We start from the raw sequence: 27,240 nt of genomic DNA on the forward strand, positions 1-27,240 counted from the left end.
TCTGGCATGTCTCTTTAAATTTAAATCCCCTCCAGTGGAAGTGCGCGCTTTCCAGTGGAAGCGCCGCAGTTGGCAGCAGTGGTCACAGTTCTTCGGGCGAGAGAGCGCCTTCCATGACAGTTCGACCGACTTTCGAGACTCTTTTCCCACATTTTCCGCGACATTTTCCCCGCAGTTTCCCGTCACTTTCCCAGCGGGCGTGTGTGTGTCTGTGCCAGTCGCCACCCTGTCATTTATCTTTGGCGATTTGACATGTAAACATCTAGGAAAAACATCGCTCCGTCTCGCGACTCTCTCTCCCCTCAAGTGGCCTCCCAGGAAAACCTTCGACTCTCCGGACGCACAAACAGTGATTTTCCCACCTCGTGAGTGCAGTGAGACTTTGGTGTGCGTAGCGAAGGAGTGTGTGCACGCGTGTGAAGGAATTTTCCTCGGCGCGCTCCCGGAATCACGTGAAGTTCGCCATTCCTCAGCATCGATTCCGTTCGTGCGGGTGGAAAAGCGGGCGCCAGGGCGCCCCCAATGACTCTCCAATAAGGAAAATGCTGTGTAGAGGCCACTGAGACTCCGTCAGAAGCGCCCTAACTTGTTCTCGGTGAGTACCGCCATTGCAGCCCCACCTCCTGCGCAAAAGGGCCTGAAGGCTTCCCCAAAAGGACTGTTGTTGTGTCTCGAAAGCCAAAGGGGCGCTATTGCCCCCGAAAAGGATAGGAAATGATCTTTTCTTATTTATTGCATGCATTACATGACCAAACGATGATTTTCTCTCCCCAATTCGTAGTGCTTCTCAAACTTGGGGATGTTTGAATTGCTATGACCAGTTCAGAGGAAAGTTAACACTTCATCGGTCAGGGATTCTCCACATTAGATATTGCATGTTGTCTACAATTTGAGGGTGATTTTAGGTTTCATTTGATTGAGACAGCTATTTAATGTTTTCAGACTTGAGAGTATGTGTCCAAGACATTGAAAATTAGCATTTTAAAATGACCTGATAAATATACGTCGTAATTAGATTAATTCGGTTTATCCGAATCGGATTCGCCGACGGGACTGACAAGAATTCGAGTAATAATTCCGATTTTTCATCTATCTGCGTATCTCAATCTCTGTTTAAAGCTTTATTTAGAAGGTCCTTCAATTTTAAGAATATATTTGTGCCACTCTTTTTTGTATTTCTTTATTCTTTTTCATTAAATTATTGCCTTTGCAGATTATGTTCAGAAGCGAAATAAAACTTTAATGAAAATCCCTAAATCGTTAGAATAGTGAAAATTTGAAGCCTGTCTTACTGATTTACCGATTTCTATAAAACAATAATTCTGAGTAAAGTTCCACATAAAATTCTGCAAGGGTTAATTATGATCAGCACTGACTTGAGCGCCCTCACGAGGCGTCTGAGCACGATACACTCGAATCAAATTTCATCCCTCCGTTTTAATGTCTTTTCATCTTAATTTCCATCTCGTCCAATCAATGAAATGTTTCCAAAAGATTTCCCAGAAGAACTGCGCCATCAGAGATAGAATAAAAATAAATCATTCGTGCGCTGTGAATTGTTATGAAATGCAAATAACACGAGATCGCGCGGTGTTGTCAAGGAAAAGGGAGCGGGATGGGCAATTAAGAGGCGCAAGACCAAACAAATTGAATTGGTTATCATAAATCAATTAAATTATCCCTTGAGATGCTCACATTCAACCCGCATCGCTTCATTTAAGGGGGATTTTATTCAAGGGGTTTGCGCTTGGCTATTTGGCGCTCTCGTGGAAAATATTATTCTCTCTTATGATAAACATTGTGATGATCTATTTAACACTCTGGAGAGAAAAGTTGACTGTTTTCACGTGATTCAACTCTAATAGTAGTGGTTTTCTTTGATATTCTCGGAAGATTGAATGTATTTCTTGTCCTGTTCATTTACCTAATGGAAAAGTCCTAGAGAAATCAAGTTGTGGATGAGTTACTCGGAGATTCGCGTGGTGTGAATTATCGCAATTTTCACGGGCCCGCGAGTGTGACTAAGCGGATGATTGGCTGCCGAAGAGGCAGGTAATAAAATTCTCAAGTATTTGCTGCATGATTAGAGACTAGTGGGCGATTCCATCTCGCCCATCGAAGGCATTCGTCGTGGGTGTTCTCGCGATGGTGAAGGAATCCTCAGACGATCTTCGAACTCCCAGAAGACCTTCATCAGTGTCCATTTAATCAATTAATCACGTTCAATGCCTTCGTCACTTCGCTTTGTCCGCTGTTTGATCGTCTGAAATGACTTGATCACGATATGAGTTTCTTTTTTTTTCCTCTGTGGTTTCTTTTCCATAAAAACATGTCACTTGACTGTGAATTCTTATGCATTTTTATTCAACTATCTCTCAAGGGTTGGACTATATTGAGAGCAATGATTCTCAAGTGCATCTCTGCGCGCTCTTCTCGCAAGATGTTCGCTTGCTGGGATGCTTTCAAAAAGTCAATGAACCATGAGTTGAACGTCGCGAAAACCCCTCGAAAAATCACCTGAAGTCGTCACACAATTGACGTGTAATTGCTTTTTCGTGACTTTTCCTTGGGTGATTCTTCATCATCGAGTGGATGATTTCATCTCTCTGCATGGAATTTCTCATTAATTATCCGCGTGCTTTGCTGGAAAATTTCGATAGAGGGTGTCTTTTAGGGGGCACTTGGGCTCAATGACCCTCATTCTCTGATTAATTCTGAATTGTCCTGTTCGCCTTTCTCGAAGAAAGTCATCTTTTTCGCGTGTGCGGCGCTCGTGTTTTATGCACACGAAAGTGCTTTTGACTCGACCAGAAAGTTTCGTCTCTGGGTGCGAAAATGAGACTCTCGAGAGGGTGTGTGTGTGAGTGGATTTGAAGTCGGGATGCGGAGAGGGAATGACGTGGAAAAAATCCACCAAAAAATCCCCAACAAGTATGAATATTTAAAACCCCTTCGGTGTGAATTTCAACAAACAGGCGAAAACTCCTCAGGGGTTTATCAGAGGGAGAATTGAGGGTGGTGCACTCTGAATCCCTTAGCAAGTGTTTGTTTCTTTACAACCATCAAAATCTGCATTTTTTTCATATATAGAGCATCACCTGATTCTTTGTCTTCATTCATTTATTTATTTTTTTTTAATTCGTGATTGCTTTTCTGACTCGTAACTATGAGTAAATCTCTATTACAAGTGATATTTGATGCTAAAGCCTAAAATATCTGATCTAACTTCATCGGAAAAGCAATGGGTTAGTAATCAAGGAGCCTTTATTTTCCACTGTTTTGCATTTGGGTTGAGGAAGAAACGGAAGGATATTTAGTGACAATATGCTGAAGATGAGGTTCTATGCACTCCTCTTCACCTTCCAGCATTGAGTAACTTTTCAATCTGATAAACCTTTTCTTTGGTAAAATCGCGCTGCAGAAAATGCTCCTCGTGTGTGTGTGTGCAAAAAAGGTTTGTTTGTCGCGAAAATGCTCTGGCAATATTAATATTCTCCTTGAGGATTGCCACCCTCTTACTGAAGAGGCGCTGAGAATTACAAGAGGAGTACTGAGAAGTTCGGCGAGTTTTTGGCATAACCACATGAAAAGTGCCACAGAAAAATGATCAAATCTTGTTGTGATGTGCCTTTTTTCCCGCCACGTCTCTATGGTCGCATTAAATAATACAAGAGAAGAAGAAAACTGGGAGACTGGGATTTTGTCGTACGTGGAGAAAAAGTTTTTGCCTGATGATGCGCCTTGTGGAAATCCGCAATGAGACAAATATTTGTCCAAATGCTGTGTTTGTGTGTGTGTGAGAGAGAGAAAATTTATCAATTCGACTGATTCAACTGCCATGTTGTGAGTTGATGGGAGAGATTTGGTCAAAGTTTGACCATCTGATTGAACTTTGACACTTGGTAGGTCCGCTCAGGCATCACGGACGATCAAGCAGTGTCCAATGCGGCAGGGAATTGCGAATGGTCGGGAAAAGTGTCTCATTTCCTTTTTCATCTCATCATCGTCATGCGAAGCGTCTTTTGAGGCAGATGTTGAGTGGGAATTTCTGGCTATTTCTCCAATTCATTTCGTGGGTGGGCGCCAGAGTTGCGAAAGGGGTTTCTGGGGGTTCGGAGGCGTGCGTGTTGTGAAGAATCCTTATTTCTCATCTATGAAACCCAAACTGTTTGCCTTTCAGTTGATTTCGACAAACATATTGGGAAATTTGAATCTCTGGGGATGAAAGCTCAGCTAAAAGTTCCATCAAATGACGCGTCTGAGTGTCTCACACTACACAGAGAGGAGCCTAAAAGGAAAGCGTGTGTAGAATTGGGTGAGGGTGACAAAAGGGTTTCTCTGGCAGGCTGAAACTTGTCCAACAACCAAACTTGTGGGGTGAATATTTAAGTTTTTTCTCCAGGAGGATGAGAAGTCAAATCATCACCCTTCGATTCTGCCAGCCACAATTCCATTTCCTCTCCACGAGTTTGGTTGGTGAAAGAAAATATCGTGTCTAAGGAATAAAAGGCATGTGTGAGATATTTTGGATCATTTCATATTGGATTGCATCACATGACTTTGGCCGTCAGACTTCCGCCTTCGCTCTGGAACATTTCGCCAATATCCGTTTCAACAATTTCTAACAATTCCTGCCAGAACGACAGAGGAAATTCGAAAGTTTTCACCATTCTGGAATTTATCTATTTGTCGTTCTCAGTACAAAGTGTGTCAATTCTTTCTCAAGATTAAATTATTTTGCAATCTCCCTAGTATGAATAAATCTGGTGGATGTTATTAAAAGTGAATTAGCAGAAGAGAAGGATAGAAGTTAAATTGCATCTTGTATGTTGGTAAATTTCATTCTGCTCTATTATATTTGCCCACTGCTTTTCCGGTTGTGTGTGTGTGTGTCCAATTGCCACAGAATAAATTCAAGATAAACAAACAGCCAAGATTTCCCACAAGAATTCTTTTCTCCTCACACCACCCAAGAGCAAAGGGGGTTGAAATTTCACCAGGCGAGTGAAACTCGTGTGGAAAATTGTTGGGACGGTGGGGCGAAGTGTATGAAATAAATAAAAGTATTAAATCAAATTTCGGCGTAAAAATCATATTAAAAGCACATGCTGCATGCCTTTCGGGTGAATTTAATATAACACAAAACCACCACTGACGCCCAACCCACTCTATCACGAGCTGCAGTCACTCCGCAAGACCCACACACACACATACACACACACACACACACACAGACCGCAGGATCTCGCGTGGTCTGGAGGATCTGTTGGCAGAAGACAAATACAGGCCAATTGTGTGAAAAAGTGCGAATATTTAAAAAAAAAATCCTCATCAGACAACAGTCATTCGAGGAGGGCCTGTATTTGACTTGTCCTTTTGCAGCCCAACTTTTCATTCTGCTAAATTGTAATTTGTCCCGTTTGCGTGATTCCACGAGCCGGAGGAATGGGCGAAAGACACACAGAATTGTGAAACTGGGAGTGTTCAGTGGATGGCTCATGAGCAACACTGCGTTGTTGTAATTTCATTTAGAAGCTAGTTGACTATAAGGAATTTTATACGCTATTTATAAGGTTCTGAACTATCATATTTGTACTTATTTCCTTCCTTTTCTTATCTGATTACCATTCTTCTGAACCATAAGGACTTCTTCTGAGCTGTGAAGTCACCGGTTATCATTACTTCAAAAAAACTCTGTGTTATTCAAAGATCTCTCTATGTCTACAATTAACTAGTTAGTCAAGTTAGAGAATCGTTTAGTGTAATTTTGCAGGCTCGAATGTGCGCTTGAGACTACCTAAAATTGACCCATAATTTTATCTCCCTTAAAGGCAACTCCGTGCCGCGGTTGAGCGCGCTCGGGAGTCGGGATGGGATTACAAACAAAGTCACAGACAGATTCTCTCTCGGTGGCTCATCCGGGGTGGCGAGCTGGGCTTTGGGAGTGTGGGTGATTCTCTTGGGCTGCGGAGGGTGTCGATGGTTGGCGAAGGAGCAAAAGTAGCATCGGAGCTCTCGAAACAGGCGCCATACGAAAGAAATTGCAATAAAACGCAAATGTTACCTTTAATATAGGGAAAATACACACATTTGGGAGAGCGAAGGAGAGCCTCGAGCGTGCGATGAGAAGGAGGGCGGGCGGGATACTTGGGAAAATATTGCACACAGACTCTGGGAGTGTGATGGAGTTTCTTCTGGGCCAAGGAGTGACATGTGGCCCGTAGGGCGGGAGTGGGGTCTTTTTTTCTGCGCCCGGAATTTCATCAATCCGACGAGTTGTCAGGACATTCGTCGCATGGAGGCCAAATTGGGGTCATCTTTTTAATTAATTCCATATTCTCTCGTTGGCTGCTTGCCGCAAGTGAATAATTAATGAGGCTTTTCTATTCATTTCATATGGTGAGAGGATGGAATTCCATGTTCCTGTTGGCTGCCAATTCGCATGCAATTGAAATTTTTTATTTAAATTGCGACACGCGGTAAGGATGGAGATTTTTCACCCCCGGGCGCGCGCGATCTGGCATTTTTTCACGTCCGTGTGCGGTCGTGAAAAAGTGGGATTAATTATTAAAAATCCAATTTAATGCATCAAAACCGGCAGCAGCCGGCAAAAAGTTGGTTGTTAGTCGAGAGAAGACGTGAGAGATGCCAAAGCATTGAGATTCCATCTTGACTAAAGTATTCCCCAGATGTTTCAAAATCTCTTCATGCTGACTTCATCGTTGAGTCCTCGGGGTTTTTCCAGCTCAGCAACTATATATCCAAATGTTGGATCCCTCTTAGGATTCTTGCTCAAAAATTGTGCTGCAAATTTAATGCACTCACACCGTTGTCGATTTTTCTAATCTTATATAACGGAGAGCGGGGAAAATTGCTTTTTTACAACTCTCCTTTAAGATAAGCAACTGGTCACATCATTTAAAGTGAATTTCGATAGCCCAGGTAGTCTTTAATCATTGTTTGTCCCATTTTGATATCGCAGGGAATATAAAATGATAATTGGTCTATTTAGTGTCGCATCAAGACACGATATCAAATTTGTTGCGTGTGATGATAAAGAAGCGTGGGTAAGGGGCAGATAAGCACTGAACTTACTCGAATTGGTTTAAAGTAACTAATCTTATAAAGTAGAGCTCTTGGTGCCCATAGTGTTGAATCATATGATACATTTTTTTTCATGCTTCCGAGAATGTACTGTTCTTTTCCAAAATTTGTCAATTAAATTCGAGATATGCAAATATTGCATATTCAAACACTTCCAACCATGATATCTCCTCCTTGGCATGGGTTTACTGGCGAGTGAGGGGCATGTAAAGTGTGACCAAGACAGAGAGTCAAAATACAACAACAGGTAGTAAGAAGCACTTTGGGTCCCTCATCATTGCAATAAAATATACAGGCGACTCATCTGAACGGCTTCTCCGGATTTTACGACGGTGCCCAACCCTCGAACCAAATAGATCGTAAAGTGACGATGGAGACAATCTGATAAGGAATTTGGAAGCCACACAGAGTGTCACACAAATTTACCACTCATCGACCTCACTTTTTATTCCCACCCTCTCAAATGTTCAACACATTGTAGTGGAAATTCTTTCGTTTCGCATTTGAATAATTAAGTGGTGACGACTGTTGTTGGCGGGAAAGTACAATAATGGGCCTTTCCTCCAGGGAATGCGAAAGAATAAGGAGCATTTGTGCAGAGGGCAAGGCGCGAGGGTAATAAATCTCAGTAAATCTCAACTCAATTAAAGAGCAATCAGAAGTTATGGCAGTTGTGCGGAATGGAACACATTTTCACGGTTTTTATTTTAAAGGGAAAAAAAAGAATGGGGGAATAAGTGGGGCATTTAAAATTCTCAGAGTCACTATTTCATTGTGGCAATTCCCACAAGATCGTCACATAGTGCGTAATAGAGTGTTTTGTATTCATTTTGGGTGAGTGTCAAATCAATTGAAATTTGGAGACTTTCAGAGCGCACAGTATGAAAATGAGTCTGTGCGATGTCAATAAACTGACATGAGGAGAGAAGCAGCAGCAGCAGCAGTGGCGAAAAAAGGCATAGGTCATGGCGTGAAGACGAGAAAGATTTTGACTATTCAAGAATTTCTACCCATGATTATTCATTGGTTGTTTTATTTGGGTGTTGATTCGTCTCAAACAACACATCCAAAGAGTCGTTTTCTTCGTTGAGTTTCTCACCCATTTTTCCTCGGGCCGCCCCTTGTCTCCGGGCGCACACAAGTCGTGGGTGAGAGACAGGGATGGAGGGAGAGAAGAGGACCAAAAGTTCATGGGACATTTGTGTTGGATCGATAGAAAATGTCTGGGAGCGCGAGAATGATGTCTTTGTGTGTTCTCCTCCGTCAACACTGCCATCATCGTATCATCGTGCCGTCATTCATTCCATTGTCCTCCCTTTTTCACCCTCAAAACACCCTCGATGCGATATCAGAAATCCGCTGATTCTCAATCTGTGACTCTCTATGAACACCTTTTTCAGTATTAATAATTGAATGTTTCTTATAACATGTTTTCTTCTGGACATTGCGATAATGTGTTTCTGTCTTAAGTTTGAGTTTTGATCCTTTTAACATGCTAACGGATCAAGATTTTACGAAAAGGAATTTTCAGTGGGTTTTTGAGAATGAAGCAACTCTGATTTACAAAACTTTAATTTTTAACACGCATTGGGAAAAGTAATTGTGAGTCGAAAAGACACATTGAAACACGGTTTGGCAAACGCTTTTATGTTGATAGTGCACAAAAATGTAATTCTCTTTCGACTGAGGCAAAAATTGGAGGGTTGCTCATTAATCGGGCGAGCAGCAGGGGTTTGTCAATAGAGTGGTGTATCAACTCTCAATGATTCTTCATCTTCCACCCCGCTGTGGATTGAGTGGTTTTGGGCCTGAAAGTGGGCTGAAAATAATGACTAATTAAGGGGCTCTGGAGTGTCGCAAGAGGCCTAAATGCGTGGAAGGGGTTGGGAAAGGTGTGTGTGAGCATGTGAAAATAATTAAATTAAATTTCAAGCAACACCTCCCTAATAGTCTCAGAATGTGCCACTCTGCGGGAGGCGCTCTTGGGGCGTGTAGACACTTGTGAAATTGCACATATGCTAATCACAATGGCGAACAAACACGGGGGCGAAAAGGTGGTTCTTTGACCCTTTCCGCCCGTCCCAAAAGAACGCTGCCAGGCACAAAGGAGCTCATTTTCCCGCGCGAAAAGCTCTCTCTCGCTCTTGGTTCTTATCGCGCTCGGGAAAAAGGGCTTGTGTGCGCTGCCATGGTTTGGATACCGAAGCCCGGAGCTTAAAGGGAATTCTATTCAAATTGTTACACGTTATCATGCTAATTATATCAAATAAACAGAAAATGAAAATGCGATTATGAGCCACATGAAGGCGGGTTGCTGAAAAACATAAGCCATCATCATCCGGAGAGGGTTTGAGTGGGTGAAATGCTGCCAAGCGGGGACCCCAAACATGCCAAACGACCAATAAAATTTTTCAATAATCATGAAAGACTGAATTATTCCGACAACAAAAGGGGGAGAGAAAGAGAGAGAGTGTCTGCGAAAGAATATCAAGATATTCACGCCAGACACAAGATGCTAATGACGATATTCTTTCAACCCTCGCAAAATTGATTCTTTCCTGTCTCCTCACAATCCCAACAATTTGACACAATTTCACAGTTTCGGGGAGCACAACAACAAACAAGAACAATTTAACAGCGCGAGATTTCTTCTCCGCCCACCTTGCAAAGTGTGTCGCATAAAAATCAAAATGAAGAGCCATGAATTCCGTAAAAGTTCCGGAAGACTCTTTCACAGCTGGAGGGGTGGAAAAAATGATGATGAGAGATAAATTGTGACTTCTCTGTGCTCGCGCAGGAAGTCATTGGGACATGGGTGGAAATTTTGCACGACCGGCAAATGCATTGTTTCCTTCACCTTTGTCGTCATTTTGTAATTCCTGACACACAAAAGTTTGTCTTTGTCCTCCGGGCATCCGGGTAAGGCGAGTAATATCCTCATGACTACCCGCCAAAATGGGGGAACTGAATGTAGTTAGTTGTAGTCAAATTGAGTTCGGATGCAATGGATCTGACTGTGTTCACTTTGAAGTACAAGTGAAGTGTCACAAACGTTCACAATTTCCCGAAATCTTGGTCCTTTTGGATCTATACTAATCAAACATTGCTCAGAATATGGATCTTTGATCTAACTTTCATGCTTCTTAACCTTTGTACAAAATTTCTCGTTATGACATTCTGTTTCCATTCTTTCAAAAAAAGATCGTGTAGATTACACTTATTTTCTAATATCCTTACATTGTGCTTGATGGATTTGTATGAAATAAGGCTGAACCAATACGAATGATTAAAAAGTATATTGTACCTCTAAATTTATGAAAATCAATGAATTATTCTGACAATTGCTGACTGAAACTAGAACTAATCATACGAAAGATGAGTATAATTGTTCTTCATCGGTCACATTCTTGTAAGTTTTATTTCAGAAAATCTTTAATTTCGGGTGAAAATGGATCACGAAAGCCGGGAAAAATTAAGCAATTTCTTAAACTCTGCTGGAAGCCCACTCTTCCTTGAAATCTATGGCGAAGCTCCTCGACCCCACTCCTACCGAGGACGCGCTGTGGAGCGACTTGTGTAATTCAGGAGGGGCCATAAAGCCATAAAATCAATGGGGGTCTCGTCTTTTTATCATAAATAAACCATCTTATCGCACAAATATCATTGCAATCGACGCTATATCCGATGAATTTTCATTCTCACACTCATCCATGGGAAATAATTTCGCGAGACTGTGATTTCGCCACCCCCGCCGACCTTCCGAAAAAGACGTTGTGGGTTTGAGGGCATCATCTTCGCAGCGAGGCAGACGCGTATAATTTCATGGCTCAATGTGAGATGCCTTTATTGCCACTTTTATTATATTTCTCACAATTTTTACGGCGTAATTTAATTTGGGGGATGAATGGCATGGAATTAACCCTTTGACGTAGTGTAGTGGAAAATTGTCGCGAGTCTTGATATCAATCAGAAGATGATGTTTTGATGAGGGTGTGAGGAAGGCAAAGAAGATGGCGACAATCTTAATTGGATTTGAGTGGAGGAATTCGTGAAGATATTTTCACAATATGCGAGGTGTTGTGCCGGAGGTGAAGAAAAGATCCAATGAAAATTTATTGCGGTTTATTTCTGAGTTTGAGAGAGCGATACAAATTCAAGCGCTCGTGTGCTTGAGACATAAGAATGGAAGAAGAGCGTGATAAAAGTGTGTCGTGAGTGGAGTGAAAATAGACGACAATTTATTGTGACTTTTCTACAAACTTGCGGAGAAATATTCATGGGTGTTTTTCTTCTCGGGGGCGGCAAAATTGAATATTCTCTGTGTGGAGGATTAATCTTCCTCTCTTCTGGGTTTTTTCAGCTTGTGCTTGCTCAGAAAAAGAGAGCATCGATGTAAACAAGTCAATGGGATTCCTCTTATCTCAATCGCTTTTTGTCCACCTCCTCACTTCCAAATCTGCTCGCTGTTGAATGAAGAAAACGCTCTGGCCTGAATTATGATTAAATTCCCAGTGGAGCCATCGGTTTTCTTGCTCCTGAACAGGGTGCCCCACAATTATCTATTGTATATAGAGTATGTTTTCGGATCCATGATTTTGTTCTTTTATCATTTGGAATTAAAAGCGCGGTCTAAAGGGTAGAGGCTTTGTCTTTGAACCAGATTGACTTTCATCCCGACACCGTTGACGCTTTTGGTGTTATATTTCCTCCACTTTGTGGCATAAAACATTGCGCCACACCCTGTGTTTTATTCTGTTCACTTCGCCATGCGACTCTGGGTGAATTAAGGAAATCAACCTTCTCGTGGGTGTTTGGTGTGAAATTGAGAGATTTCATCTCTTTGCCAATTTTTCCACTTGTTCGAAGAGGGAAAAGTGCGAGACTCAACGATGCGCCGTTTTCTCTGCCACAAAGTGAATTTTCCACACGTGAAGAAACAGGCGCACTTGAGATGGATATGAATCTTGTCAATTTTCATTATATGCAAGAGATTGCCTCGAAGATTTCCACCACGAGATTATAATACTGAGTGTAGTTTTGGGGAGAAACATGGCATTTTGCCGCTGCGCCTCTGGAAAATATTCATGGATTTCTTCTTCTGTTTGAGGAAGAGGGGCAAAAAGTGGGCAGAAATGAAGTCTTCAGGGAGTTTTCGGGGATGATTTCTCAGTGAAAAGTATCTTTAATGGCGTTGCTTGGTGAGCGGTGGAAAAGGAGCATTTTGCTGCTCTGGGGAAATGCAAATTCTTGTGCTGAACAATACCAGTGACCCAATTCACTTTTCCACTCACATTTTCCCATCCATTTGACTTGTGATTGATTTCTCTGTTCAGTCGTTTGGAGATAATTCACTTTATGACATCAAATGGCAAAAGGGAAAGTATTGATTAGTGAGAGACTGTTGGGATTTTGTAAAAATTCAATTACATCCAGAGACATTTAATTGATGCGCCATGGGGAAGAATTCCCATAAATCCCCACCCAAGAGAGGAGTGGGTGGGCAGGAGTGATTATTGATATTCCGATGCGAGAGAAATTCATTTCAACTGTCGTCTCGTGTTGCAATAAAATAAATTTGATCGTGGCATTTAATTTGAAGTTGAAGTAGAAGAGCGAAATGGTGCGATTTGGAATTTGCTGCAACATTTGGTTCTTCAATCTGGCTTTTCTCTGTACATCCTTCGACACGCTCACCCTTTCGGTCCGCCGCCCCAAAATGGGGTGGTGGCTCTAAAATGCAGTACATGTGAGAAATGTGAGAAAATTCGCTGATCCACTGTGATTTCTGCACTTTTCTCTCATCTTTTTCCCGTGGCCGAAAAATGTGTGACTCTCCACAACTTTTCCACCATCTCTCTGCTCCTTCCTAATGTCACATTTTGTCATATGCTCACTTTTTCCTTTTCTCTCATCCCAACAGAGTGCCATAAAATGTCCGGAGAAGCGCTCCGACGGATACCATCGCCTTCGGAATAACTCTGAGGATTTCTCTCACCATCTCGGCTCGTCCGAGCTCACGCCCACTCCCCTGGAATCGTGGAGTCAGCAGAGGTCACCCCATCCTCACGTCCCATCTGAGACTCTGCCCGCGTCTGCGGTGGCCACAAAATGCAGGAGAGCAGCATCTCAGCGTCAGCAGTGATGGCACCGAATGCAAATGGCATTGATCAGGCACAGTTCGAGGCGGACAAACGTGCAGTCTACAAGTGAGTAATGCTCTTAGGCGAAAAGGCAATTGTCTAACTTGCAGACTATGTCCAAAACATTATGACATTCCGTCTGGATCTGCTGCGATCAAAAGCGATATGAGCAAACACAATTTTCCATATATTTCGAGATTTTGTTTTAGGGAAACTTCACTCTCTTGTCGAATATGCAAAGCGATATTTTCTTCACGCAAAATAAAATCTAGATAAAAACATTAGTTCAATCTTATTTATATGATCACGACTGGTATTTCAATGATCTTTGGCCTTTTGAATGGTTCTTGTAAAATTTTATGACGACGAGGCATTGCGAAAAATATGCGTGATAAAGTTTCGACATTTTTAAGAGGAAATTCTTTGAATTTCCATAGATTCCCTTAAATCACATTTCATCTGTTAGCTATGCTCCGTCGCTACTCTGTCGTGGTATGCATTCCTTATATCGTGGGAGATATTTGCATGTTCTGCAATCAAATTAAATATTTAAGTGCGTCTGCGAGTCTGAGCGGAAAGTGTGAGAGAGTGGCAAAATAAGCGCCAGCGTGGTTGATTTCTGCAGAAGACTGAGTATTTATGATGTTCGATGTTATTTGTTTGCCAGGCACCCACTCTTCTCTCTGCTGGCGCTGCTCCTTGAGAAATGCGAACAGGCGACCCAAGGATACGTGCCCGCCGCCTCAGCCTCGTCCGCCTCGTCCAACTCCTCCAGCCCGAACGGCACAAATGGCAATTGCGACAGCGACAGCTTCTCGCGCGACATCCAAGTGAGTATGCCAAGTCATTGCTCCGCGTGATTGCGTGCTGATTGTGTGGAATTTCGTCTGTAGGCCTTCGTGCAGCTGCTGGAGAAGGAGAAGAGGCCCCTCCTCACGAATGACTCGGAACTCGATGGACTCGTGAGTAGACATTTGATCAGTTAAGGAGGGAATGGAGTAGCATGTCCTTTGTCTCCGCGATGGCATTCAATTTCATCTGCTGCTTGAGTGGCCATTGAGGAAAAATCCTCTTGATTGATAAAGAGTTACATTTCAAAAGGATTAAATCAATGTAGGGATTAGCGTCTCGCATTTCATTTCACTAAATGAGGATGAGAAACTGGGTCCATTGTGATTCGACGTCAACAAATCCTTGACATCTGCACTGAAAGAAATATATGACAATTCTTTCCATCGAGAGGGTATGAGATGAATTTCTAGAGTATTGGAAATTGCGAGAACTTTCAATAGTTTACTTTGCAATTAACGCCACACATTTCTCTGAGTGTTTAAGACGAAATCCAATGGCAAATTGCATCCTTTTGGCCATCATTGTAAGGGCTAGAATGTGACTCCTTTTTGGGTGGCTAAAGATGAGTATTTGCGCTCTTTATTGCGTGTTGTTGCTTCTTTTTTGGCGGAGAGCCGTGGAGATATGGCGAATTTGTTGTTGCCTGGCGGAGAGGGTATTTTTGGCGGCGGTGTGGGAATGAGGAGAGAGCTTCAGAATGTTTGGTGAATTTGTACGGGGTATTCATGGTGCTTTTTTGGGAGAAAAGCAGCGCGTCATCCTCAATGTCTATACGAAGGAGGAGGGCATGCCAATTTTATGAATAAAATTTCCATAAAAGTTCTCGTTTTCCATACGATGCGATTTTATGTGACTGTATTTGTGAGAACAAGGGAATTTTCTACATTTTCCCACACACTTTTCTCCGCTTCTTGTCTATTTTTGCGGACTCTTTTTGCCGCTTCTCCCCAAAAGCACACAATCTTCACTCAACACAATTTTGTAGAGTTCGCACTCTGCCGTAATGTATGAATTTTGCTTCTCTACTTCTGTATATAACTCTATTTACATGGGATTTTTCCACATGAATTTATCTGCCATGGAAGTGCAGGATAATTCCTGCAGAGCATCACTTATTGATTTCCCATCAGCGTGTCACTTCGCCAAATTGTCCCCGTGAACTCTGCAACGTGCTGATGACTTGACGGATGCTGGAAGAGAGGCGGCGAAAAGGGTGCGAATCCCCTGCTTTATATGCCAGAGACTCTGGCGTATCGACAAACACAGTGCATTAGTTGTTGTTGGGGGTGAAAAGAGGCTGCGAGAAATCCCGTTGGGATCAGATTGAGGGATGGGGAGTGAGGTGGAGAATCAATACTGATTCCCTGTCGTTGCAGATGATAAAGGCTCTCCAAGTGCTGCGGATTCACCTGCTAGAGCTGGAGAAGGTGCAAGAGCTGTGCCGGGACTTTTGCACGCGCTACATCGCGTGCTTGCGCGGCAAAATGCAGTCGGAAAATCTGCTGAGGGCCGATTACCCAATGGAGCACAACAATAACCTGTCCAATTCCAGCAGTCCGGCCAACACGCCCGATCAGGTGAGTTTAAACGCATCAGAGGCTTACAAATCACATCGGTTCTGTTCTGATCTCTAGTTTGGAAAATCGAATCCTACTGCAGATTTGACTAATCCGTGTAATTTTCTCTGCAGGAGCAAATGACTGGCCAATCAGGTGGGTATTATGGCAGCGCGGATTTTTTATCCGGAACAGATGGAGCGGATTTCAGTAGTCTGCAAGGTACTTTGTCTCACTGACTTTTCACTAACTTCTCACTTCCTTTCTTCACTAACAATCTCTATGTGTTTTGTCTGGAAAGGATCTTTCAATGTTCACACGAATTCCACAGCAGCTGCAGCAGGGATTCTGGGAGCGACGAATGGTGGCTCTGACATCCACCAGAATCCCGCGAGTGGTGCTCCAGAAAGCGCCTTGCTTCCGGGCGGCGCTGCCCAGTCTCTTCACGTGCAGACACCGAATCTCGTGGCGCCTCAGGCGAGCGAATCGCCGCAAGGCGCTGGTCAGATCCTCGGATCCACCCCGCTCAGCCAAATAGGCTGTCCGCCGCTGCAGTTGGACCAGTACGCTGGCCAACTGTCGCCCTGCGGCAGTTCAGATGAAATGGACTCAGAGCTGGACAGTAACAATGACGAGTTGGGATCGAACTTCAGCACGAATTCCGGGTCGAAGAGGCAGAAGAGAGGCATCCTGCCCAAGCACGCCACGAGTGTGATGCGAGCGTGGCTCTTTCAACATCTCGTGGTGAGGACCAATTTCATGTTTTTATCCCACAAGAGAGACACAATTAAAAATGCAATTTGCATTTGCTCTGCTTCCATCCTCAATTTTCTCTTCATCATTTTGCAGCATCCGTATCCGACTGAAGATGAAAAAAGGGCCATTGCCGCACAGACAAATCTCACATTGCTGCAGGTTAGTCTTTTTTCCCATGTCACAGCCGCATTTCACTCAATTTTCCATGAGTTTTTCATTTTTGCGCGCGGAATGGGTGGTTTTTGGTGGTTCTCTCTCAATTTGAGGAAAGCCACATTGTTAGATATTTGCTGATGCCATTCTGTGTTTCTCTGCAGGTGAACAATTGGTTTATTAATGCACGACGGAGAATATTGCAGCCGATGCTGGAGCACGCCAATGACAACAATCAGAATTCGGGTAATTGCAATTCATTTGGCAAAATTAATGGCCACAAATGAGGGGACATTTTTGGTTTCTCTTTCCAGACGTGCAAAAACTGCATATTTTTCAGAATTCTAAATCTACTTCTCTTTCGTTTGATTGCAGTGCGCAAGAAATCCTCATCGCAAAGTCCCTCGAAGCGCTTCTGGACAGACGGCGTGAGCGCCGCGGGTCAGGCGGCCATCAATCCAGCCATGATTGATCCCAACATCGAGAACATCAGCGCCAATGTAAACCGGGCGGATGCGGGCGCTGGCCAGAAGATGCCCGACAACTATTACAGCTCGGACGAGAGTACGGACAGCCTCATCATCGACCAGGACACTTAGAATGCGTGCGTGTCGTGTTCCGGCAAATAGAAATATGTTTTAGTATTTTTATTTCGTGCAGCTTCGAGAGAGAGAAAAGTTATAATTTCAGACAGTGAAAAGAGAAATGTGTTGAGGAAGGGAAAGATGAGTGGCAGATGCTTTTGTGTGTGCTTTTTTGCAATTTTGAGGCATTGAAACATTGAATTGTTGATGAAGAAACTTTACAACATTGAGAACTGATAACAAATTTACCATATTTTCTCTTGAATGTGCCATAATTACCAGACTATATATATAATGTAAGAGGATAATTAGACTTGTGCTTCGCATGGAACGGAGGAAAGAGAGAAACATACGTAAGAAAAAACAATTGTAATTAAAACTTATTGTAAAAGACGGTGAAATTTGTTGAAAAATTTCTTTCTCTAACAATTGATTTTTCCTCCTAAGTTGACTTATTAAATTATACCAATGTATACGTAATATTACCTCATATTAAATTAGTATAACGATATTGTAAGTGAAGATGAAAAAGACAAGAGAGAGAAACGTAAATCACAGACATATTTGCTCATGACAGTATTAAGAGATGAAAAAAGAAACAAACCACAAAAAAGGCGATACGAGAAAATACTTTACCAGCTGTTAGAGATGTTTTTTGATGAGAAAGTCAACGTCAACGTATACGGAATTATATTTTACTTAAAGGTATAAATTTAGATGAAAAAAAACTAGTGGAATGTTCAATTAAGATGGAGATAGAGAAATATTGTGAACAAAGTATATTTTCCTATTAATTCTTAAGGCGATACTCAGATTAATGTCTCTCAGCAGACAGCTAAAAAACCAACTGTTTCGACTTAATGCCAACAATTGAACATGAGAAGAGAGAAATCACACGAAACTTCCTATAAAGAATGAATCACGAGGAGCCAATCAAAAGTGAGGAGGAAAAAACTGATGGAAAAAAGGCAAGAAAGGAAAGGAAAAGTTTAGATGATAAAGTGAGCATTTAGAGAATTGACTAAGGAACAAGAAATATATACGTAAATTTATTCCATCCTATTATACAATTAAGGTTTAAAAACACTCTTAAATAGTGGCATATTAGAGGATAATCTTTAGATGAAAGACAGATTTCATTGTATAAAGAGAGAAGGTGGTGAAAATATTGCATTACGAGGCGCTAACTTTTATATAAATTGTACATGAAGGGACGAATAGGGTTTTATTACCGTGATTCTCCTCTCTATGCAAGCCATATTTTGATCCTTTTCTTCCTTCATATATCAGTTTGTGTTTGTCTCGATTCATATTTTGAGCGGAGAAATTATTGTGCATGTGAACTAATCAATGATAAACAGAACAGAGTTAATGAGTCTTTCTTTATTTCGTTTCTGTCAATAAATTCTCAACTAATAAAACATTAAAGAGCCAGCGAGATACATTTATTCTGATGAGTTTATCGGAAATGCCATAAAAATGTGCCATTAAATATGAGAAAAAATCCACACAATTGACTTTCTCCGTTCTCAGACTCGCTGCTATACTCATTTTTCTTGCGTTCAATTTAAAAAGGACGAAGAATACGCATTGCCTGTGATAAGTAGAATGTTTCATTTCCGCGATCAGTTGCAGAGCCTGAACAGAAGATGGTTTTATGCTGAGTTCCGTTCAGACAAGATGTTCTTGAAGAAAGCAATAATACAACGAAGATTTCCCCTCCTTTTTGACTTGTTTTCCGGTCGCTTGAGCTACAACACAAACACAGAAAATTATCACAAGAAATTTGTATATGGAAATGTTTAGAAGGAAAGCTCGCTAGAGAAGAACATATTGAAGGTGTAATTTGAAGCGCTTAACATTTTATTGGAAGAAAATAATAAAAATTGGGTGAAATTTCTCGAGACATAAAAAAGAAATGCTGTACGATAAGAATGACGAAATGGAAAAAGCTGAACATTTGAATGAAGAAGTAAAAAATGTCCAAGACTTTGGAGATTTCTGGATGTATACTCAAAAATATTTTTAAGTATTTTTAGCCCCTAAGAAGTGTATACTAAAAAAATATTATTATACAGATGAGGACAAGATGATTTAAACAAATAAAAGTTTTCCTTGAAAGACACACGCGCATTGAGCAAATAAGCAGAGGAAATTCTTCGATCATCAATCATGGTGAAGAATTCTTTTCCCTTTTGTTGTGCTTGTCTCTTCAGTGCTGAATGCTTTCATCTGCGTGACGGAGAACAAGGCACATGAGAATAGGCGAGGATGGATTGAAAATAAACACGAGTCTGTGGTCATTTTCCCGCCAAATTTTCACACAGCTCGCCATGAAAAACCGTGGAAGAAAAGAATCGTAAATATTGTTCAATGACTTCATCAATTTCCACTTTTCTGCGGTGGAAATTGAGAAAATTGAGGATGTTTACGAGTTTTTATTTCTCAATTATGAATTGAGTGTCTCTGATTGCGAGGGGCTAAGCAAAAGAAAAGTTACTTACCAAAGCTCAAGCGGTTTGCATCGAACCACTGGGTTATAATTTTTTTTAATACAATACATAAAATCATCATTAACCATTTCCAATTCAATTCTGGGCAAGATAAATAAATACAAAGAGATCTTATGCGTTACACGAAGACGCCTCAATGAGTTCCCCTTCTTAAAGCCCCAGCAAATCGACACGGAAGTGATACAGGAAGAGAGACTGTTGAAAAAGTTATTTTAATTCGCTCCGCCGCGACTCAATTTTCCTCTCTTATACAATGTGAGAACTTATCTATGGGCAGTCACACTCGCGCTCAGATGCATCCGTTTCCCCAGCAGGCGCACCAGGGAATCTTGCCGCCCGCGTGGGAGTTGATGGAGATGCGGCGGGACTTCTGCGATCGCGTGCTGGCACTGGCCGAAGACTCCCTGGAGCTGGCCAGACTGTTGCGCTCGAACGCCAACTCGTCCAGCGGCGGCTGATGCGAGTTGCGATGCGAACGCTTCTTCTTGTGCTTCGTCGGTACTTCGCTGTTCTTCCTGTGATGCTGCGCTCCTCCCGCAGGTCCCGGAGTGGCACTCGAGGAGTCCCCACTGACGCGCTCGAAGCCAATGGGAATCTTTGGAGTGGCGCCCGAGGAGGACTCCTTGGCCGGAGGTTCTTCATTCTTCTTCCCATTGAAGTAGAGCGAAACTCTCCTAGATTTCCGGCGACTGTCTTCGGATGATGGGCAGTTTAGTGTCTTATTCTTCTCCCGTTCTGGACTTTTCTCCTTGCAATCCTCCTTCACCTCAGCAGGGCTGCCCGTTTCGTCAGTGCTGAGAATCTTGGGGGTCAAAATGTGACTGGAAACGCTGGGTAGATGAGCTAGGATGGCGTCAAAGTTATCCTTCGGCTGCTGCACGATGTTCTTCCGCTCGGGCTGGTGAGGATATAGTGCTGAGAGAATAGGCATCGGTTCGGGTGGCTTTATCTCGCTCTGCATCAGAATTATATCGGGCTTCTGTGCCTTCTCAGCTTCTGCGTCATTCGTCGAGAGCACCAGATTCACCTCCGATCGATATTTGGTCATCATCTTGGGCGATTCCAGGCTCGTCGTATTGACATTCTCTCTGTTCTGCATCTGCAGAATTCCTTGCGAAAGAGCCTCAATGTCTTGGAGGAGATCGTCGAGATTCCCGCCGGACTGAAAGTTCCTGATGGCGGTGGGAGATCTCGGCGGTAGTGGAGATCTGGGCGTGATGGGCTTCTCGTGTGGAATCGCAGCGAAAATGTTCTCGAAGTGAGATAATGGCGGCCCCACGGACTGCAGATCGTTGATCTTGGGCAGATCCGGCGTGTCTGGCGGCGACAGGGCCGAGAAAGCCGTCTGGTGTGGTGAAGTGTGAGACGAACTTGAGCCGCTGCACGCGAGATTCTCCTCAGAGACAATGGACAAGTGGTCGAACTTCACATGGAGATTCGCCTTGAGATTGTTCTGCTCATTCTCTGTGCTCTCCGCCGTTTCGGGAGGCACTTCCTCCTCTTCTTCCTCCTCAATAGCCTCGTCTTCCTCCTCGCCACAGGTATCACAGGATTCCCCAGAGTCCTCAGAGTCGCTGGCATTCTTGCCGCCCTCCTTCATGTTGTGCCTCAGCAATTTGTCCAGTCGATCGTACTCATCGCGCAGGCACCAAATTTCCCGCCTCAGCTGGTCATTTTCCCGCCGCAACTTCCGAATGTCCGACTGACCGCGCTCCACCTCAGCATTGATATTGATCGTCCGTAGTCTGAGCTCCTCATTCTCGAAGATCATTCCCCGGGACGACTTCCTGTCCAACCTGCAAGGGAAACACGCCCTGTGAAATCTGTGCTGATCCTTAAACGCCCATCAAAATGCTTCACCTGCGGTTGGGCTTAAAGTTGGCATGGCGGCGGCGCTCCCGAAGCATCCTGGCTCAGGCGAACGTCCACAGATCAGGAGCAGCGAGTGTGGCTGAAAGTGAGAAAGACGTGTTGCTCATTAACGACAAAATAAACACCACACATCGACGCCGCACTGCGAAGGCGATTAAATTAAGCAGACGCTGAGATTGCGCCGATTGAGAGCCGCAGCGTCGGCCAGAAACGAGACAATGATCTCTAACAAAAATCATAACATAGACTAAAGATAGGAGAATACAGAAAACCCTCGATTGCTCTGGCCTCACTTATAAATGCAATATTTGTTAGCACAGAAAATGTTTTCAAATTATTAAGTATACATTTGTAAGGTACCGAGATAGAAACTTTGAGCATTAACAATGTTGATATGATCCTAAGTTTGAAATTTTCAAAAAAAAGTCACAAAATAATTCAATGTCTGTATTAAAAGTTGAGAAATACCCGGAAAATTATACTTTGTTATGAACACCTTTTCCCAATATAGACTTAAACAGTTCAATCACTCTCTTGATGTGATGATAAAACTAACTAGCCGCGGCTGTTTTGCGCCGCCACTTTGGCTCAGAGCGGGAAAAAGCGACTGCGAGGAGCAGTGTTAGTGCTGCGAATACAATAACACAATGGAAACACATTGGCTGACTCCTCGGCACGGAGGGTGGGTGAAAATTGGGCGATGAGAGTTGGACATGGGCATATTTAATCAATCTCCCAATTGATGACCTCGCGGCATTCCTCACATTTTTGCTCAGGATCTCACAACGTGGCTCAGGAGCACCTTAGCATTGCCGGAAAAATGGATGTTCATCGCAATTATAAATAGGCATGTTGTTGGCCTATATTTGATCACACATTTTCACGAGCTCTTCTCCACATTTTTCACTCTATGGTTTCACACTCTTTTGCCGAAAGTTTGTTGGACAGCCAGAAAGATGATTTTTCACCACTTTATCCACCGCACGAGCAAAACTTGCGAGAGATTATTATGTAAAACGAGGCGACGTGAGTTGTCGTGAGGCGCGCGGGAGAATTGGAGTCAGTGCGAAAAGGCAAAATCAACTGTCGACTCACTACTCAAATCTTCATTCCTCCCGTCGGACTTTTCACTCTCAATAACTTCCATTGAGGAGGGCAAAATTTGTTTACTTTGCGTGTTGGTGTTTCTGCGCGCGCCTCGCATCGCACATGGGACCATGAAAAAGCGCCATGTAATAATCTTATTTTAGATAAGCGATCGAAGATGATCGTGATTGCGAACGGAGCAACTCTTTCGCTCAGCCCGAGAGCGAGCCACAAATCACTGCACTCTCGAGAGACACTCGCGGAGTGACTCAAGTGGCCAGAGGCACAAATGCATCCTAATGTGATCTCAAGTGGCTTCGCAGAGAGTCTCAGTCTCAGCACACCCGCGAAACTCTGTGCAATTCGCAATCTGTCGCGCCGCGACATCGCGATCATTCCTCAATCGACACACTTTCGCCCAAAGGCAGGCATTCAACGGCAAAAATTTATTCTCATCAGCAATTTATCGCGATGTCACTGACTTGGTGAGTGTTTGTGTGTGTCGATATAAAAGCCCCTCTGGTTAATCCTCCTTCTTCTGCTTCACGTCCTTCTCGCCCTCGCTCGCTTCTGCTACACCTTCACTTCCGCTCTCCATCACCTGCACCTCTCCGTCGCTCTGCTTCTTCCACGGTGTGAATCGCACGTCTTCCTCTGCAACGAGATTGCAGAAGTGTTCCATGAATTCCAGAATTTGAGCACGAGCAACTGAATCTGCGCAGTATAGTGAAATTAGTAGGCTTAAACTGAAGCATTGTAATTTAATCATATAAATTCCATAGGCAAGCGAAGCGAACACATCACACTGCGATTTCTGAGTGAACTCGCGATAGACTATTTTGCTTCTTTTTTGGGAGTTCATAAAAAAAAACCATAGGAAATTATAAGAAAATAATTGCCCTCTGGCAAAATTTCTTATTGGTAAATTCTTGATCTTGCCGTTCCTGAAAGATAAGCCCGCGACGTTGGAAATTAATGTTCTAACTCCAAAATAAAGGTTATTCATTGGCTAGAGAACGATGATTCGGACGGTAAGTCTCCTAACTTGTAATCTGTGTAAAGTCAATCAGATGAGGAAACTATCCATTGGATAACGTCCCATCAAATAGTTATTAAATAAAGTCAACCCTATAGAATAAAATCGTGGATTATTTATCCTCTCTATGGCTATAAAATACTTCGATAAAAGTTCTTTTGTTGTAATCTTCTTCTATGAATAGATCAAAATTATGTTCATAATTTACAATGAATTAGCCACCTTCTATGCTTAGTTGCTAGATTTCGCGACATTAAAATCAATGATAGATTACATAGAGAGATGCTTTAATGTGAAATTCCAGCTCTTAGCATCGCTTGGTTATCGTAAACTCGTGTAAAACGTTATTTTTCTTGAGCGTATTTTCATGTCAAATGAGGTCACATTAATATTTTAATAATTCACTTTATGGACTGTTTTAGTGTGCTTTATCGTCTTCTAAACACTTTTATGGCTTCTCAAATTCTTCAGACTATTGCTTCTTTGGTTGTTCAGCAGGAAAAAGCCTCTTGCCAGAGAAATTATGCTGAAGATGATCATAAAATCTCCCCCAAAATAGTCTATTAATAGTTTTCTACTGATATTTTTAGGCTTTCTGCAGCAAAGTCAGTGCAAGATTTGGAGTGATATTTCGGCAAGAGCGATCAGCAGATGGAAAATGTGATTGAACAAGTTTTATTTCAACTTTGATAAATCACGTCAAGCATTCAATTGAAATGCTACAAATTTATTCAATTCATCCTCCACTAAAAAGCCGCTCTAAATCACAGCAAAGACGCAAAGCAACATGAAGAATCTCAACAATGAGAATCTAATTGAAACGGCTGGACAAATGGTTTGGCTGCTGATTGAAAAACTCTTTTGAAAACACACTCAAAGGCGCGGGAAAAGAATCGCGAAAAAATAAACACTGACGCTAGAGAATTTATGAATTTCTCTCTCCACGCCACATCAATAAATTAAGTCGTGTGCGCAGGAAAAGCTCAAAGCGCGAATAAATCACTGATATTTCTCATCATCAGAGTTGTGAAAGAAATGCACACACACAACTCACCATTGTCTGACGATTTGGACGATGGAACGCTCTCTGAACTATCAGTCTTCTCGCCAGGCTTCTCTTCCCTCGCGACGCCTGCACTTCCGCCGTTTCTCTCCAAACTTGTGAGAGTCGGACGAAGTTTTCTCGCTGGATTCATCTTATTGCAGTATGCACAAACGAAATTTGAGTACTCAAACTCCTCCTGCAGTGCCATACCTGCAGAATAAAGGAAAGAATTCATTAGGACAGGCTCCTTCTAATGCCATTTTCATCCATCATAGCAATCTCAGGTTCTATGAGGAATAAAAGTCCCAGAATTTACTTAATTTCTACACTAATTTGGCTTCAAATTTGTCTACATTGAAATGTCCGCATTGAAATATAGAAGACTTTTTTTTGTATATCAAAGAATAATGGTTTTTGACAATCAAGAGTACCATAAGATTGCAGGAAAAGTAGTTTTCCTCACCATTGTGTCTGAAGCAGAACTTGCAGATCATGGCATATCGCGATGACGGTCCATCACCGACCAAATAATCCACCATTCGCTCCACCACATTGCGCTTCTGCCAGTCGATGACCGGAAACGTGAGTGGTCTCGTCGGAGTGGCAGATCGCGGCCGCGGCGCTGGAGTTGGATTCGGTGTCCTCGCGACAGGAGTAGCGTGTTGCGGTCTGTAGGGACTGACATAGTTCATATTCCGCACCTGCGGCGTCTCATGCCCGGTACCCAATCGCCTATCCGTGACCGGAGTGGCAGCCGGAGTAGCAGCGGGCGTCTTCATGATTCTCATCGAAGCGTTCTTGTCGCTGAATCTGTCCAAGATCTGCAGAGCGACCTGAGAAAGTGAGAACGAATCCAGATTAATGTCAGTGGTAAAAACAAACAAGGTGTAAAGAGATAATGCCACTCATTAGTGAGGCAATAAAAGGCAACAGAAAGTTTGTCTTGACTCACTTTGTATGGTTCATTGTTCATAACATTCTCAAGTGTCTGTCTCTTCTTGTCACGCAAAGAAAAGAGTTCATCGGACTTCTTGTTCAATTGCCTGTCGAAGTACAGATTGAGGATCCATCGCACGGTGAGGATCAAGAAGGGGAAGCAGAGAAGAGGCCAGCTGTACAAAATCCGTTCAGTCCACGTTGGCGGAAAGTAAAATAAGTAAAACACACCAAAACCGACGATAAACACGATAAGAGATCCAACTATGAAATTCCCAACAAATCTCTTCTGTCGCTTCTGCGTCTCCACCGAGTAACTCTCAATTTCGTTGATTCTCTTCTCAATCTTCTCCAGCTTCTGGAAGGACGACTCCTTTTTCTGCAAAGTGACAGACACAGAACAGAAGAATAATTAGTAAAGCATGAAATTTGGAATTCACATGTTTTCTGCTATGAATCTTTATGAACAAAACGTGAAAGACTTGTTGATCCATTGCCAACAAATCGAGTGTTGTGTAGAAATTCCATCTGAAAAAGCCGATCTTCTGCCCCAAAGTGCACAAAAAGGCCTTTATGATCGCAAATTTATGACGGGAGACGGCTAAATATAGTCAAAGTTAATTAATTCCTCAACTTCATTAGCAATGTTGCGAATTCTATTGCACTTTCTCCTCGTCTTTGCTGCCTGGTGAGCGCTTGGAGACTCATTGACTGCGTCCAAACTCACTAGAAGTGTGGGTTTTGCATGACTTCATCTCTGTGAACTTTCTCAGTGCACTGAACAATAAACGCAATAAAGGCAGTGTGCGTGGGTGCGCCTCAAAGTGACTGATAAGGTGATAGGAAGCCCTTGACCTTCCGGAACCTCAACACAAGCCTCAATTGCCTGTCCGGGAGCATATATTCCCAATTCTGGGGCACTTGGGGACACTCCTCTAGCCATTTGAATAATAAATAGGCGAAAATGTGCTGAAAAGCGCGAAAATCAGCTGAAAATGCCGCTGAAAGCATAGGTAATCATGTCTATTAATAAATCACTTGTCAGCTCGGTCTACCGACTCCTGGACATTCGCCCCACTGACCCCCCGGCCGAAGCAACGTCTCGCCTCATCGGAGCCGCAAAGACACGTCGAATATGAATAAATTTACGTAAAATTTTAGGAATATCATAAGACAAACAAAGCTTAGCTCACCCGAAACTTCGATATCAATATTCCCATTGTTGTGCAACTCTGATTGCGGTGATTGCAACTGGAATAGATTTCAGGACACTTATGGCTGTTCACAATGTAGATTTGATGGCTTTCCCGGCACTTTTCACTAGCAAAATTGCCAATTTTCTGAGAGCAACATTATTTGTGGGCTTTTGGGCCAACCTGTGGTGACATCGCGATGACAACCGCTCACAGCGCCACTTAGCGAACAATCTCGAAAGTATTCTGTGGCGATGTTTTCTGTTTTAACCGATTTTTCAGGAGTATCACAACCTTATTCTATAAATTTAGTCCTAATTGATAATAAATTTGCAAAAACGACGTAAGATCCTTTGAATTCGTGCAATTTTCAGAGTTTTTTCGTGGCCAACTGAGCAATTCCATGGCTTAGTC

At 42.7% G+C, this 27,240-nt stretch overlaps 3 protein-coding genes across 7 annotated transcripts; 1 reads left to right on the forward strand and 2 right to left on the reverse strand.

The window, feature by feature from the left end:
- The first annotated feature begins 77 nt into the window (after window positions 1-77).
- Window positions 78-19,270, forward strand: LOC132259415 (homeobox protein Meis1-like). 3 transcript variants are annotated; one of them, XM_059757045.1, is made up of 10 exons: window positions 78-595; window positions 13,025-13,310; window positions 13,912-14,074; window positions 14,138-14,206; window positions 15,473-15,673; window positions 15,787-15,874; window positions 15,954-16,396; window positions 16,502-16,567; window positions 16,726-16,807; window positions 16,937-19,270. In XM_059757045.1, exons 2-10 carry the CDS (start codon window positions 13,213-13,215, stop codon window positions 17,158-17,160), a joined length of 1,434 nt encoding a protein of 477 aa, XP_059613028.1. In that variant the 5' UTR covers window positions 78-595; window positions 13,025-13,212; the 3' UTR covers window positions 17,161-19,270. The 3 variants fall into 3 exon arrangements, with proteins under 3 accessions (XP_059613028.1, XP_059613029.1, XP_059613030.1); XM_059757046.1 differs by having other exon boundaries at window positions 15,984-16,396; XM_059757047.1 differs by having other exon boundaries at window positions 15,987-16,396.
- Window positions 19,271-19,482: 212 nt separating this feature from the next.
- On the reverse strand, window positions 19,483-22,402 carry LOC132260185 (uncharacterized). Of its 2 annotated transcripts, XM_059758150.1 has the most exons (3): window positions 22,295-22,402; window positions 21,519-21,609; window positions 19,484-21,454 (listed from the first exon to the last, which is right to left on the reverse strand). In XM_059758150.1, the coding sequence occupies exons 2-3, from the start codon at window positions 21,563-21,565 to the stop codon at window positions 19,948-19,950; spliced, it is 1,554 nt and encodes a 517-aa protein (XP_059614133.1). In that variant the 5' UTR covers window positions 21,566-21,609; window positions 22,295-22,402; the 3' UTR covers window positions 19,484-19,947. The 2 variants fall into 2 exon arrangements, with proteins under 2 accessions (XP_059614134.1, XP_059614133.1); XM_059758151.1 differs by lacking the exon at window positions 22,295-22,402 and having other exon boundaries at window positions 19,483-21,454; window positions 21,519-21,729.
- A 645-nt stretch (window positions 22,403-23,047) lies between these two features.
- Window positions 23,048-27,045, reverse strand: LOC132260186 (endoplasmic reticulum junction formation protein lunapark). 2 transcript variants are annotated; one of them, XM_059758152.1, is made up of 5 exons: window positions 26,827-27,045; window positions 25,650-26,012; window positions 25,161-25,530; window positions 24,707-24,907; window positions 23,048-23,330 (listed from the first exon to the last, which is right to left on the reverse strand). In XM_059758152.1, the coding sequence occupies exons 1-5, from the start codon at window positions 26,851-26,853 to the stop codon at window positions 23,140-23,142; spliced, it is 1,152 nt and encodes a 383-aa protein (XP_059614135.1). In that variant the 5' UTR covers window positions 26,854-27,045; the 3' UTR covers window positions 23,048-23,139. The 2 variants fall into 2 exon arrangements, with proteins under 2 accessions (XP_059614135.1, XP_059614136.1); XM_059758153.1 differs by having other exon boundaries at window positions 23,048-23,270; window positions 26,827-27,043.
- Window positions 27,046-27,240: the final 195 nt, after the last annotated feature.

The sequence above is a fragment of the Phlebotomus argentipes genome, unplaced genomic scaffold, assembly GCF_947086385.1.
Source record: "Phlebotomus argentipes unplaced genomic scaffold, Phlebotomus argentipes genome assembly scaffold_18, whole genome shotgun sequence".
NCBI classification, from domain to species: domain Eukaryota; kingdom Metazoa; phylum Arthropoda; class Insecta; order Diptera; family Psychodidae; genus Phlebotomus; species Phlebotomus argentipes.